The sequence below is a fragment of the Lampris incognitus genome, chromosome 19 (genome assembly GCF_029633865.1).
Source record: "Lampris incognitus isolate fLamInc1 chromosome 19, fLamInc1.hap2, whole genome shotgun sequence".
NCBI lineage: Eukaryota > Metazoa > Chordata > Actinopteri > Lampriformes > Lampridae > Lampris > Lampris incognitus.
In genome coordinates, this window is record NC_079229.1 from 978,175 (window position 1) to 992,267 (window position 14,093).

The window sequence follows — 14,093 nt, forward strand, 5'->3', positions numbered from 1 at the left end:
TACCACATGAGGCTGAGTCCTTACCGCAGCAGCCTGGGTTCGAATCTTAGCTGCATGTCATCCCCTCTCTTTCCTCTGCCTTTCCTGTCTCTCTCTACTGTCACTATCAAATAATAATGCAGAAATGCCACAAAATAATCTAACTGGTAGTAACTGTGTACAACCTAAAAAATATGACTTTTCATTACCCTTTATCAACACATATAATTTAAGATTATGTGATTCAATTTTCATTTTACTTTTGCCTAACTGGGTGGGAATGTTAAAGAAATAGCAACATATTTTAGCGAATTCTGGGGGCAGCTGGGAACAGCCACAGCCGGGACGCCAACCCGGGTCTCCCGCACCACGGGTGACTACGTTAACCAGTCGACTAAAGGATCCGACCCCTAGCCAGGGGCTAGCGAGTCTATTTACATTACATTATGTATTATTTACTTATCCCATGCACGTTACAATATGATACAAAAACCATGAAAATTTTGATATTTACTTTTACCTCCAGGATTATAAGAGTGTGACGACCAGGGAGTATCAACAATTTTCTTAAAGGGACAGTTCCCACAATATTTTTGAAGGGATAGTTACCACAGTTTTCTTAAAGGAACAGTTACCACAATAGTTTTAAAGAAATAGTTACCTCAATATTTTTAACGGGACATTTACCACAATATTTTTAACGGGACAGTTACCGCAATACATTTAGAGGGACAGTTACCATAATATTTTTAACGGGACAGTTACTGCAATATTTTCAACGGGACAGTTACCACAACATTTTTTAAGGGACAGTTACCACAATATTTTTAAAGGGATAGTTACCACAATTTTCTTAAAGGGACAGTTACCACAATATTTTTAAAGGGACAGTTACCACAATATTTTCAACGGGACAGTTACCACAATATTTTTTAAGGGACAGTTACCAGAATATTTTTAAAGGGACAGTTACAACAACAGTAGCCCCCTCAGTACCCCCCCCCCACACACACACACGTTTAACACATACCTTAGCATATTTTTTACTAAATGCATATATCGAGGCTGGATTTGCTAACCAACCATGCTCACATTTGACCCAACTTTGTGGTGAAATTATGTTAGCCAGCTGCTACCATCACTCATCACATACTTTCACATCTTATATCAAAATGTAGCTGATTCATATGTCTATCATCTAGTAATAACACATTTCCCATATCTCTATCTAACAGTTTTATAATATGTTTATTCCACAGATCACTTTACTTTTGACACTATAAAACCTAAATGTTGCCCTCACCAAAAACGTTAGTGACTTCCAGATGATTTAATATAGTACGTGAGTGCAGGTCAACTAAGCAAACATTTCCATGATACATTTTTGTTTCTGTGACTTTCAAAGGAGCAGAAAATAGCTGTGTGCCAACCAACCAACCAACCAACCAACCCTGGTCTCCCTGCTGTTCATTTAGACACAGCCATACACTTCTTTATAGTCACACTACACCAGCTCTCTCATAAACACAGTGCTGTACAGTCATATTTACTATATTTACTATACACTACTGTGTACTGTGTGTCTATGTGTATATGTGTGTACTATGTCCACTCTCCCATACACACCAATGCCCCCTTTCCACTACATGGTACCGGCTCAACTCGACTCGCCGTTTTTTTTGTTTTCAATTACTGAAAATTACTGGTATTTTGATAACGGTTACCACTTTTCTGGTGCCACCTTTGTCGAGGTTCCAAAAAAACTGGAGCAAGTACCAAAATCAATGCAGACCAGCAACACTGAGGGGTACTGTTATGGTAATGGAAAACAACACTCTGCGAGTCGAGTTGAGCTGGTACCATGTAGTGGAAAAGGGGCATAAGTCCACGTTCTGGCTTCACACCATCTGAACACATCCGGTTTGTTAAACACAAGTTGTAGATGTTCTTTAAGGATGTACAAATATTGCATAAAAAAGGTAAATTTTCCAAACACAGGAGTAAATCACACCTGTATTTTAAATCTCAAAAGTACAATAAATCTGCAGCTGAATGAAAAACAGCTTATTTTGTCATAAGTCAATGTCCTAAAGGTTTATTGTATAGATGCAGAAAATTGAGATTGCCAGAAAGGGTGTAGTTTGGGGTTGTGGACAGATTCCGCTTTTGTTACCAGCTGCAAATAGCTCTGCAGGAAGAAGGATGTTGTGCCGTCTGCTATATTAGTTCCTTTAGCAAGTGAGTCAGATAAGAATGTACGAAGAACCATTTAACTTAACACAAATTAATGACGCTCAGCTTTATGGGGACAGACGGGGACACTCAGGGGACACTCGGACTCTCTATCACACACACACACACACACACACACACACACACACACACACACACACACACACACACACACTCCTGGTGTTGTTGTTTTAACTCGTAACAACATATGTGAGAGGTGTGTGTGTGTGTGTGTGTGTGTGTGTGCCGGCCTGGTAGAGCCACCCGGCTGCAGAGAGAAACAACGTGGAATGTGAGACAGGGATGAGGTCAGCCTTGCTGAACACTGCCAAACAAGCTGGGAAAATAAAGGGCTGACTCCACAGGGATCTTGAAACACACACACACACACACACACAACCCATGTTTCTTCTCAGCCCATGATGTCATTGTGTGTAGCGTTGCCATGGTAACAGAGGGCCTGGGGGAAAAACATGCGGTTAGTTTTCCTTTTCCCCTCTGAAGCTTTTTCCACTGAGGGGGAGAGACCCTCCCTGAAGCCGAGCTGCTGTTATGTAAGCCCTGCAGAGGGCCGCGCGCACACACAAGGCTGGTTCTTTAGAAACAGATAGAAAACACTCCCGAATAAAACTCCCCTTCTCTCCAAACCCACTGAGAACACAACAGACCTCAACAGACCTCGACTCAGGATGTGTAGATGGAGTTATATGGAGACTGGGACCAGCTCAGCTGTGCTCAACCCACCACGTTACGACACCCACATTTGACTGAGACGGTGATCAATAAGGACGAAGACGTCAACCTGATTCTAAATATGCTGGCTTCTTTGCTTCCTTTTGGGTGAAATATGTTTTATCTTGTCTAGGTGTTTGAAATTAGCTCCGCACCTGAAAATAATCAAGCTCAACTAAACTCAACCAAACTCAACTCAACTCAGCTAAACTAAACTCAACTAAACTCAACTAAACTCAACTCAACTAAACTCAACCAAACTCAACTCAACTCAGCGAAACTAAACTCAACTAGACTCAACTCAACTAAACTCAACTAGACTCAACTCAACTAAACTCAACCAAACTCAACTCAACTCAGCTAAACTAAACTCAACTAAACTCAACTAAACTAAACTCAACTAGACTCAACTCAACTAAACTCAACCAAACTCAACTCAACTCAGCTAAACTAAACTAAACTAAACTCAACTAAACTCAACTAAACTAGACTCAACTCAACTAAACTCAACCAAACTCAACTCAGCTAAACTAAACTCAACTAAACTCAACTCAACTAAACTCAACTAGACTCAACTACACTAAACTCAACTAAAATAAACTAGACTCAACTACAATAAACTAAACTCAACTAAACTAAACTAGACTCAACTACACTAAACTCAACTAAAATAAAATAAACAACTGAACTATATTAACTAGACTCAACTAAACTAAACTAGACTCAACTACACTAAACTCAACTAAAATAAAATAAACAACTAAACTATACTAAACTAGATTCAACTAAACTAACCTAAACTAAACTAACTAAACTCAACTAGACTAAACGAAACTAAACTCAACTAGACTCAACTCAACTCAACTCAACTCAAATCAAATAAACTCAACTCAACTAAAGAATGGCCCTGGTTCTGAGAGAGTTGGATTCTGGGAAAGTCTTTCAACTAATATTGTTGCAAACCCCAGACTCCTTTACACACACCGTCACTCAAGGCCGGTGTACACTGTGTAATGTGGGCCATCCCAGACGAAAGACGATTAAACGTGGCGATTGATATCTTTGGTCGTGGCTCCAGAATGGTGGAACTACGTCGCACTGTGAGACAGGATCAAAGATGGCCTACGTCTACTAACCTACCAATAGAAATGCAGCACGAAATGACGCACTGACCAATGCCATACAGAGTCTTTGCTGGCACTAAACACAAACAAACACACTGTTAGCATCTGTGACCCAAATGCCATGGATTCAACAAAACCAGCAACAAAACGAGCTGCGGCGACTATTGAAAGGAGTCGGTTCCTGCTTGGCATCATGTTACTCTACCAGCGGTAGATTGATGACGCACGCTGGTGCGGCAGGCACGCTGATGATGTTTTTATGGACTTGCATCGTAGCCTGTGATTCAGTCGGTGTTATCGTACAGTCTACATACATCACACTTGATGTCGTACCAAGTTTGTTAGATCCATAACGCACAGTGTGGCTCGCAATAAACTTATAGGACTGCTGAAATCACAGTGTGTAGAGGCTTCACACTGACACCCACTGGCCAGGAAGGAGGAGGTTTCAGCCTGCTGCCACACCAATAAGATCGCGCAGATGAAAAGAACAAGTTCTACTTAGTTGCAATGTGTGTGTGTGTGTGTGTGTGTGTGTGTGTGTGTGTGTGTGTGTGTGTGTGTGTGTGTGTGTGTGTGTGTATTCGTACCTTGACATAGTCGTAGGTGCAGGTGACGGAGGTCCTCTCCAGGTCGAAGGCGGTGAAGGTGTAGTTGATGGTGTTCCCTGTGATGGCCTGGATGGTCCAGCTGCAGAGCAGGTTGGAGGGGTAGGTGTTGGGATAGTTCAGAGACTCCACCACACCGTGGCGCTGGCCCGAGATCAGCACCCCAGTACAGTCTATGCAAGAATACATAGAAGAGGGGTTTAGAAAACTCAACAAAGTTGTTCTTATTAAAGACTTTGCCATCAACAGAGTTGGACTAAACTTTGTTTTTCCAAACCAATCTGGCAAGAATCTGACTACATCAATTATTCATGCATGTAAGCGGTAATGACATTTATTCCATCTGAAAAACAAGAGGTTTTTTTTAAGTTAAAGTTGTTTTTTTGGGGGGGGGATTTTTTTTCCCCCTTTTTCTTCCCAATTTTACCTGGTCAATTACTCCACTCTTTCGAGCCGTCCCGGTCTCTGCTCCACCCCCTCTGCCGTATCAGGGAGGGCTGGACTACCACATGCGGCCTTCAATATACCTCTAGCCACTTCTTCTCAGCTGACAGTGAGGAGTTTCACTAGGGGGATGTAGTGCATGGGAGGCTCATGCTATTCCCCCCAGTCCCCCGCAACAGGCGCCCCGACTGACCAGAGGGGGTGCTAGCACAGCGGCCAGGACACATACCCACATCCGGCTTCCCACCTGCAGACATGGCCGATTGTGCCTGTAGGGACACTCAACCAAGCCGGAGGTAACACGGGGATTTGAACCACTGATCCCCGTGTTGGTAGGCAACGGAATAGACTGCTATGCTACCCGGACACCTTACTTCTCTGATAAAGTTATTTCTGGCAAGACAATAGTAGATTGAGTGAGATTTATTAGCTAGTATCTACTTTAGTTTCCATGCTTAAAAACCCCAAAAATTTGGAAGTAGACGCATGTGTTTTGGAATGGGACCATGCAAAGGTTTCATGAAGGACGTGCAGATTAAATACTGTCATGCCAGCTTCGGTGTCCCCAGATGAGAGACAATCCAGGTGCATTTTGTTAAGATTAATTCAAACAAGACTAACAGAAATAAACCATCGGGAACATCAAGGCTCAGTCTCAACACTTGAGTTATTGAGTAAAAGTTCTGTGGTCGTATGAACAAAAGTGTAAATAAAAGCAGTAGACATGATATAGTAGTTTGAACAGAGACACAGACTGAACAGAATAAGACTTTAAAATGACTTGTAGTCCTCTATGCTTTGTTCAGACTAATCCAAACCACTCAAAATCCTTTAAATATGGTACAGTATCAAAACAGAGTCTCAGATGACTTCTAGTTGTTCTTTTCTGTGGACTGAAGTGATCATGTATTTACCTTAACTATGAAGTCATGAAATGACACGAGACACTATTTTATTTTCATCCCTGAAACTTCTTGAAAAGAATAAATCCAAGAATGATCTTGACTTCTTTTTTTCTTTCAGATTGCAGTATATAAAGGTTACATAAAGTACATGTTACAGTAACAATGTAACACCAACACTAGTACTGATGTGGTACTATTACTACTCAGGACAAACAAGGTTTGGCCAGAAAGCTTTTTTCTATGCCAACTCTCTCAGAACTCTAAACATTACTAACCAAGCATTCTGACTGTACTGCATTTTATACATTATACTGCTTATATCTTGCACTTATATTGTTTAGACTCTGTACTGTACTGCTCATCTCATCTCATCATCAGCTGCTTCTCTGGGGTTGGGTCGCGGTGGCAGCAAACTAAGTAGGGCACTCCAAACACCCCTCATCCCATCAATGCCCTCCAGCTCCTCCTGGGAGATCCCAAGGCATTCCCAGACTGGGGACCGGAGGTTGTGCTCCAATTATCAGGGCATCACACTGCTCAGTTTCCCTGGGAAAGTCTATTCTAGGGTGCTGGAAAGGAGGCTCCGACCGATTGTCGAATCTCAGATCCAGGAGGTACAATGCGGATTCCGTCTAGGCTGTGGAACAACAGACCAACTCTTTACTCTTGCGGAAGTGCTGAGGGAGGCATGAGAGTTCGACCAGCCAGTCTGCATGTGTTTTGTGGACTTGGAGAAGGCTTATGACCATGTACCCCGGGACACTCTGTGGGAGGTACTGTGGGAGTATGGGATACCTGGGCAGTTGCTACAAGCCATGTGGTCCTTGTATAACCAAAGTGAGACCTGTGTCTGCATTCTCGGCACAAAGTCAAACACATTTTCGGTGGGTGGCGGACTCAGCCAAGGTTGTCCCTTGTCTCCAATTCTGTTTGTGACATTCATGGACAGGATCTCAAGGTGCAGCCAAGGTGAGGAGTGTTTCCATTTTGGGAATCTCAGAATTGCATCTCTGCTCTTTGCAGATGATGGGGTTCTGTTGGCTTCACCAGAACGTGACCTCCAGCACGCACTGGGGTGGTTTGCAACTGAGTGTGATATGGCTGGGATAAGAGTCAGCACCTCCAAGTCTGAGGCCATAGTTCTCTACTGGAAAATGGTGGATTGCTCCCTCCGGGTTGGGGATGAGCTGTTGCCTCAAACAAAGGAGTTCAAGTATCTCAGCGTCTTGTTCACGAGTGATGGTAGGATGGAGCAGGAGATCGACAGGTGGATTGGTGCAGCATCAGCAGTAATGCGGACATTGTACCAGACCGTTGTGGTGAAGAAGGAGCTGAGTTGGAAGGCAAAGCTCTCAATTTACCAGTCAATCTTCATTCTAATCCTCACCTATGGTCATGAACTTTGAGTTGTGACCAAAAGGGTGAGATCACGGATACAAGTGGCTGAAATGAGTTTCCTCCATAAGGTGTCTGGGCTCAGCCTTAGAGATATGGTGAGGAGCTCGGACATCCGGAGGGAGCTCGGAGTAGAGCCGCTGCTCCTTCACGTCGAGAGGAGCCAGTTGAGGTGGTTCTGGCATCTGATTAGGATGCCTCCTGGGCGTCTTCCTTTGGAGGTTTTCTGGGCACATCCAGCTGGGAGGAGACCCCAAGGCAGACCCAGAATTCGCTGGAGGGACTACATGTCCAATATTTTTACTGCTGATATTTTATATTTCTTATCTCTTATCTATGCACCGTTTTGACAACTGCAATGTCGTTGTGCTTCTCACAATGACAGTAAAGTTCCTGAATCTATGTCTCTGTTGGGGTTTGGGTCAAGATTCAACGTCCAAACCCTCTGATAGAACTGCCTGCAGCTGGTACCGTGCTGTCCACTATGTTACACAGCATCACTACACACCTCATGCACACCTTACAGCCCACCTCACTGCACACCTCTCTGCACACCTCACACACACTGTGCAGCAGAAATCTGTCGGAGCCTCTACTCATTCTGGCTATACTTCATGATTTAACCTATTTCACTTTTCCCTCCCTCTTTTTCTATTGCTTTCTCTCTTTCACTCTCTCCCTGCCCCCCTTCCTTCCATTACTCACTCCTTTCACATCTTTGTTTTATTTGGCCGGGTTAGGGTGCATGTTGTGCAATGCATATCCTGTCTGCAACTCTTTCTCTGATGCTCTCCTGGCCAGGACAAAAAAATGTAAAAATGGGATTTTGAATCTCAGAGGAATTTTGTCTGGTTATATAAAGGTTCGTCTCAGATGGTTGAACCCAGCAGGGGAAAAACCCTCTAATCTAAGGATACAATTTAATTTCATATGATTTTATTAGAACTCCAACAGCTTTTCCTTCTGTGGGGCAGAGCAGGGCAGAGGTTTGAGCACACAGTCAGGAGGCTTGGTTAAGTCCTGCAAGACAAAGCGGTGATTTAAAGAAGGGCTGACCTCACCGCTCACCATGAAAGACGTTATTAGAGAGACAGTCGCAAACAGGCGTGGACGGCCAAGTTGGCAGAGTAACGACCACAGAACAAAGCAAGATGGACTCCACTGTTCACTGACCCCTGCTGCTTCCACCATCACTTCCAGCAGAGCCATTACAGGTTCTCACGTACACACACACACACACACACACACACACACACACACACACACACACACACACACACACACACACCCACCGTCTCTTGCTCTCTCTCAATGCCCCTCTTCTTGGTAATCTTTTGCTCTATCATTACCTCAGTGCTAACCCTGCTACTTCACCTCCTGAACGCTGTCTGACCTTTATCGAACCGTTACCATAGCAACCTGCCAAACTGGTGTGTGTGTGTGTGTGTGTGTGTGTGTGTGTGTGTGTGTGTGTGTGTGTGTGTGTGTGTGTGTGTGTGTGTGTGTGTGTGTGTGTGCGCGCGCCTGTGTTTGTGTTCGTGTTTATTTCTTTATCTATGTTCCATAGAAAGAAAATTGTTTGGGGCGTCCAGGTAGCATAGTGGTCTATTCCATTGCCTACCAACATGGGGATCACCGGTTCGAATCCCTGTGTTACCTCCGGCTCGGTCGGGCGTCCCTACAGACACAACTGGTGATGTCTGCAGGTGGGAAGCCAGATGTGGGTATGTGTCCTGGTCACTGCACTAGCGCCTCCTCTAGTCAGTCGGGGTGCCTGTTCAGGGGGGAGGGGGAACTGGGAGGAATAGCGTGATCCTCCCACATGCTACATCCCCCTGGTGAAACTCCTCACTGTCAGGTGAAAAGAAGCAGCTAGTGACTCCACATGTATTGGAAGAGGCATGTGGTAGTCTGCAGCCCTCCCTGGACCAGCAGAGGGGGTGGAGCAGCAACTGGGACGGCTCGGAAGAGTGGAGTAATTGGCCGGATGCAATTCGGAGAAAAACGGGGGAAAATGTAAAAATTATAACAAAAGAAAAAAAAAGAGAAAATTGTTGACTGTACTCAATTATGGAGGTTTATACCATGGTCACAAAGAATGCTGGTTTCTGATTGGCTAGAGGGTGTCCGTTAAACCCATTTAATACAAATGTAGTTTGGTTAAAGTTGAATCACTGATCTAAATGCTCATGCTGGCCACAAACTGATTGTTTTTTTGTGATCCACAATTTGTATTTTTTAAAAACAGGACACAAACAACAACAACAGGGCAGCACATTAGTAACAATGATTAAGGACCGAAATAAAGGGGGGGAAAAATTACTGAATAAAAAAAAAACATATCCATAGTAGCTGAGAGTAAGAGACAGACATTCCCAAGGAAAAACAAATAATAGTGGACTTAAAAGAAAGACCCCCCCCCCAATAAAACAAAACTATTCATTATATACACTCACTGGCCACTTTATTAGGTACACCTTGCTAGTACCGGGTTGGACCCCCTTTTGCATTCAGAACTGCCTTAATCCTTCGTGGCATAGATTCAACAAGGTACTGGAAACATTCCTCAGAGAGTTTGGTCCATATTGACATGATAGCATCACGCAGTTGCTGCAGATTTGTCGGCTGCACATCCATGATGCGAATCTCCCGGTCCACCACATCCCAAAGGTGCTCTATTGGATTGAGATCTGGTGACTGTGGAGGTCATTTGAGTACAGTGAACTCATTGTCATGTTCAAGAAACCAGTCTGAGATGATTCGAGCTTTATGACATGGCGCGTTATCCTGCTGGAAGCAGCCATCAGAAGATGGGAACACTGTGGTCATAAAGGGATGGACATGGTCAGCAACAATACTCAGGTAGGCTGTGGCGTTGACACGATGCTCAATTGGTACTAAGGGGCCCAAAGTGTGCCAAGAAAATATCCCCCACACCATTACACCACCACCACCAGCCTGAACCGTTGATACAAGGCAGGATGGATCCATGCTTTCATGTTGTTGACACCAAATTCTGACCCTACCATCCGAATGTCGCAGCAGAAATCGAGACTCATCAGACCAGGCAACGTTTTTCCAATCTTCTATTGTCCAATTTTGGTGAGCCTGTGCGAATTGTAGCCTCAGTTTCCTGTTCTTAGCTGACAGGAGTGGCACCCGGTGTGGTCTTCTGCTGCTGTAGCCCATCTGCCTCAAGGTTCGACGTGTTGTGCATTCAGAGATGCTCTTCTGCATACCTCGGTTGTAATGAGTGGTTATTTGAGTTACTGTTGCCTTTCTGTCAGCTCAAACCAGTCTGGCCATTCTCCTCTGACCTCTGGCATCAACAAGGCATTTTCGCCCACAGAACTGCCGCTCACTGGATATTTTCTCTTTTTCGGACCATTCTCTGTAAACCCTAGAGATGGTTGTGCGTGAAAATCCCAGTAGATCAGCAGTTTCTGAAATACTCAGACCAGCCCGTCTGGCACCAACAATCATGCCACGTTCAAAGTCGCTTAAATCACCTTTCTTCCCCATTCTGATGCTCGGTTTGAACTGCAGCAAATTTAATTTAACCAGAGTAGAAAAAGAAGTGGGAGGCCGCGTTGCACAACTGAGCAAGAAGATAAGTACATTAGAGTCTCTAGTTTGAGAAACAGACGCCTCACAGGTCCCCAACTGGCATCTTCATTAAATAGTACCTGTTAGAGCCTGTTTGTGCTGTCCTCTGAAGGGAGTAGTACACACCGGTGTAGGAAATCTTCAATTTCTTAGCAATTTCTCGCATGGAATAGCCTTCATTTCTAAGAACAAGAATAGACTGTCGAGTTTCAGATGAAAGTTCTCTTTTTCTGGCCATTTTGAGCGTTTAATTGACCCCACAAATGTGATGCTCCAGAAACTCAATCTGCTCAAAGAAGTGCCCATCCAACCAATCCAACTTGTGGGAGCTGCTTCTGGAAGCGTGGGGTGCAATTTCTCCAGATTACCTCAACAAATTAACAGCTAGAATGCTCTGCAATGCTGTAATTGCTGCAAATGGAGGATTCTTTGACGAAAGCAAAGTTTGATGTAAAAAAAATCTTATTTCAAATACAAATCATTATTTCTAACCTTGTCAATGTCTTGACTCTATTTTCTATTCATTTCACAACATATGGTGGTGAATAAGTGTGACTTTTCATGGAAAACACGAAATTGTTTGGGTGATCCCAAACTTTTGAACGGTAGTGTATATGTGTATATATATATATGTATATATGTATATGTATATGTATATATGTATATATATATATATATATATATATGTTTTGTTGTATTTTATATTCCCCTCTTTTTACTGTAAGTCAACACCATTGTGAATGAGAGATCTTCCTGAGTGGTTTCTAGAGCTGAAATACAGGTTGACAATACAGTGTGTGTGTGTGTGTGTGTGTGTGTGTGTGTGTGTGTGTGTGTGTGTGTGTGTGTGTGTGTGTGTGTGTGTGTGTGTGTGTGTGTGTGTTGTACTTACTGGTGTTGTACGAGGCCAGGAAGCCTCCGGTGTTGACGTTGTCATCAGTGCGCATTTTAACATAGAGATGGCTCATGGAGGAGCTGATGGGGGCTGGGATCTGGTTGCCACACAGTCTGGCCAGCTGTGGAGCATTGGTGCTGTTCCCATCGTACACCTGTAAGGGCACAAACCCCATGAGAAACTAGATACACTGACAGGTGTCCAACAGCTACTATGACAAGTGGGGCTGAATATGCAGACATAGAGAAATGTCCTAAGGCATCAGAGCAAGGGTGGTGATATGGTCTGTTATTATGGTTCAGCTCTAGGTGGGAAGAGAGGTTGCTCATATTTCCAACAACCATGGTGCAACAGTTTGCACCATGAGTATACTTTTTTAAGTGTTGGATTTTCTTTTTTTTTTTTTGGATTTTTTGATGAGTTGTTGCCTCAAGTGAAGGGGTTCAAGTATCTTGGGTCTTGTTCACGAGTGAGGGTAGGACGGAGTGGGAGATTAACAGGTGGATTAGTGCAGCATCAGCAGTAATGCGGATATTGTACTGGACCGTTGTGGTGAAGAGGGAGCTGAGCCGGAAGGCAAAGCTGTCAATTTACCAGTCAATTTTCATTCCAGCCCTCACCTTTGGTCATGAGCTTTGGATAATAACCAAAAGGGTGAGATCACGGATACAAGCGGCTGAAATGAGTTTCCTCCATAGGGTGTCTGGGCTCAGCCTTAGAGATAGGGTGAGGAGCTCGGACATCCGGAGGGAGCTCGGAGTAGAGCCGCTGCTCCTTCATGTCGAAAGGAGCCAGTTGAGGTGGTTCGGGCATCTGATTAGGATGCCTCCTGGGCGCCTTCCTTTGGAAGTTTTTTGAGCATGTCCAACTGGGAGGAGACCCTGGGGTGGACCCAGAATTCGCTGGAGGGACTACATATCAAATCTGGCCTGGGAACACCTTGGGATCCCCCAGGAAGAGCTGGAGGGCATTGCTGGGGAGAGGGATGTCTGGAGTGTCCTACTTAGCTTGCTGCCACCGCGACCCGACCCCGGAGAAGTGGCTGATGATGAATGAATGAATTGATTCCCCCCCCCTTTTCTCCCCAGTTGTATCCGGCCAATTACTCTAATTTCCGAGCCATCCCAGTCACTGCTCCACCCCCTCTGCTGATCCGGGGAGGGCTGCAGACTACCACATAACTCCTACGATACATGTGGAGTCACCAGCCGCTTCTTTTCACCTGACAGTGAGGCGTTTCACCAGGGGGACATAGCATGTGGGGGGGATCACACTATTCCCCCCAGTTCCCCCTCCCCGCCGAACAGGTGCCCCGACTGACCAGAGGAGGCGCTAGTGCAGTGACCAGGGCGCATACCCACATCCGGCTTCCCACCCGCAGACAAGGTCAATTGTGTCTGTAGGGATGCCCGACCAAGCCGGAGGCAACACGGGAATTTGAACTGGCGATCCCCTGTGTTGGTAGGCAACGGAGCAGATTGTTACACTACCCGGATGCCAGTTTTGGATTTTCTAAACCTGAACCATATCTGACTGATTTGCAATATGGTGCCAGAGGTTTTCCACCGTGGTTGAAACAATACAGCGAAACTTCAATCAATAGAAAAATGTTGACTAACTGAGTGGTATTCAACCACTCGACCAACGATCTTGGAATTACCACCAGCGTGGCCCTTGTGAGAGACTACTTGTTCTACTCACAGCCAGGTAGTCATAGATGCAGGAGGTGCTGGTCTCCAGGTAGAAGTCAGAGAAGGACAGCACGAGCTTGCTGCCCTGGCTGGTCTTGATGTGCCAGTAACACTCTACATCGGGGTGGTAAGCCAGTGGGTAGTTTGGGGAGGAGAAGGACCCAGATGGGGTGCTCAACATCCCGCCACAGCCTGGAGGGCAGAAAAAAAGTGTTGAGAGCAGAAAGACTATTCTCAGCTACATGGATAAAAGAAAAAAGAAATCTAATCTTTTTTCCTCGAGCAGGGGTATAAGAGTCACCATGACTTGTTTTTAATGATTTTTTATTTATTTATTTTTGTTTTTTAATTTATTTTGAACGTTATCTCATGAGTCAACACTGATATCTTACAGTGGCTATAAGTGATTTTAATTTAGAAAACCTTTAATAATATCTGGTCAAACTCTTCCTACATCCTGACAGCTACCAAGTAAATAGACA

At 44.5% G+C, this 14,093-nt stretch overlaps 1 protein-coding gene across 1 annotated transcript in view; it reads right to left on the reverse strand.

The window, feature by feature from the left end:
• Window positions 1-14,093, reverse strand: part of cubn (cubilin (intrinsic factor-cobalamin receptor)) — a 217,937-nt gene that overhangs the window by 104,720 nt on the left and 99,124 nt on the right. Inside the window, exons 25-27 of the mRNA XM_056299826.1 lie at window positions 13,622-13,803; window positions 11,918-12,074; window positions 4,658-4,848 (exon numbers count right to left, since the gene is read on the reverse strand). Of these exons, the coding sequence (XP_056155801.1) occupies window positions 4,658-4,848; window positions 11,918-12,074; window positions 13,622-13,803 (530 nt within the window). The remainder of the gene's footprint in view (window positions 1-4,657; window positions 4,849-11,917; window positions 12,075-13,621; window positions 13,804-14,093) is intronic.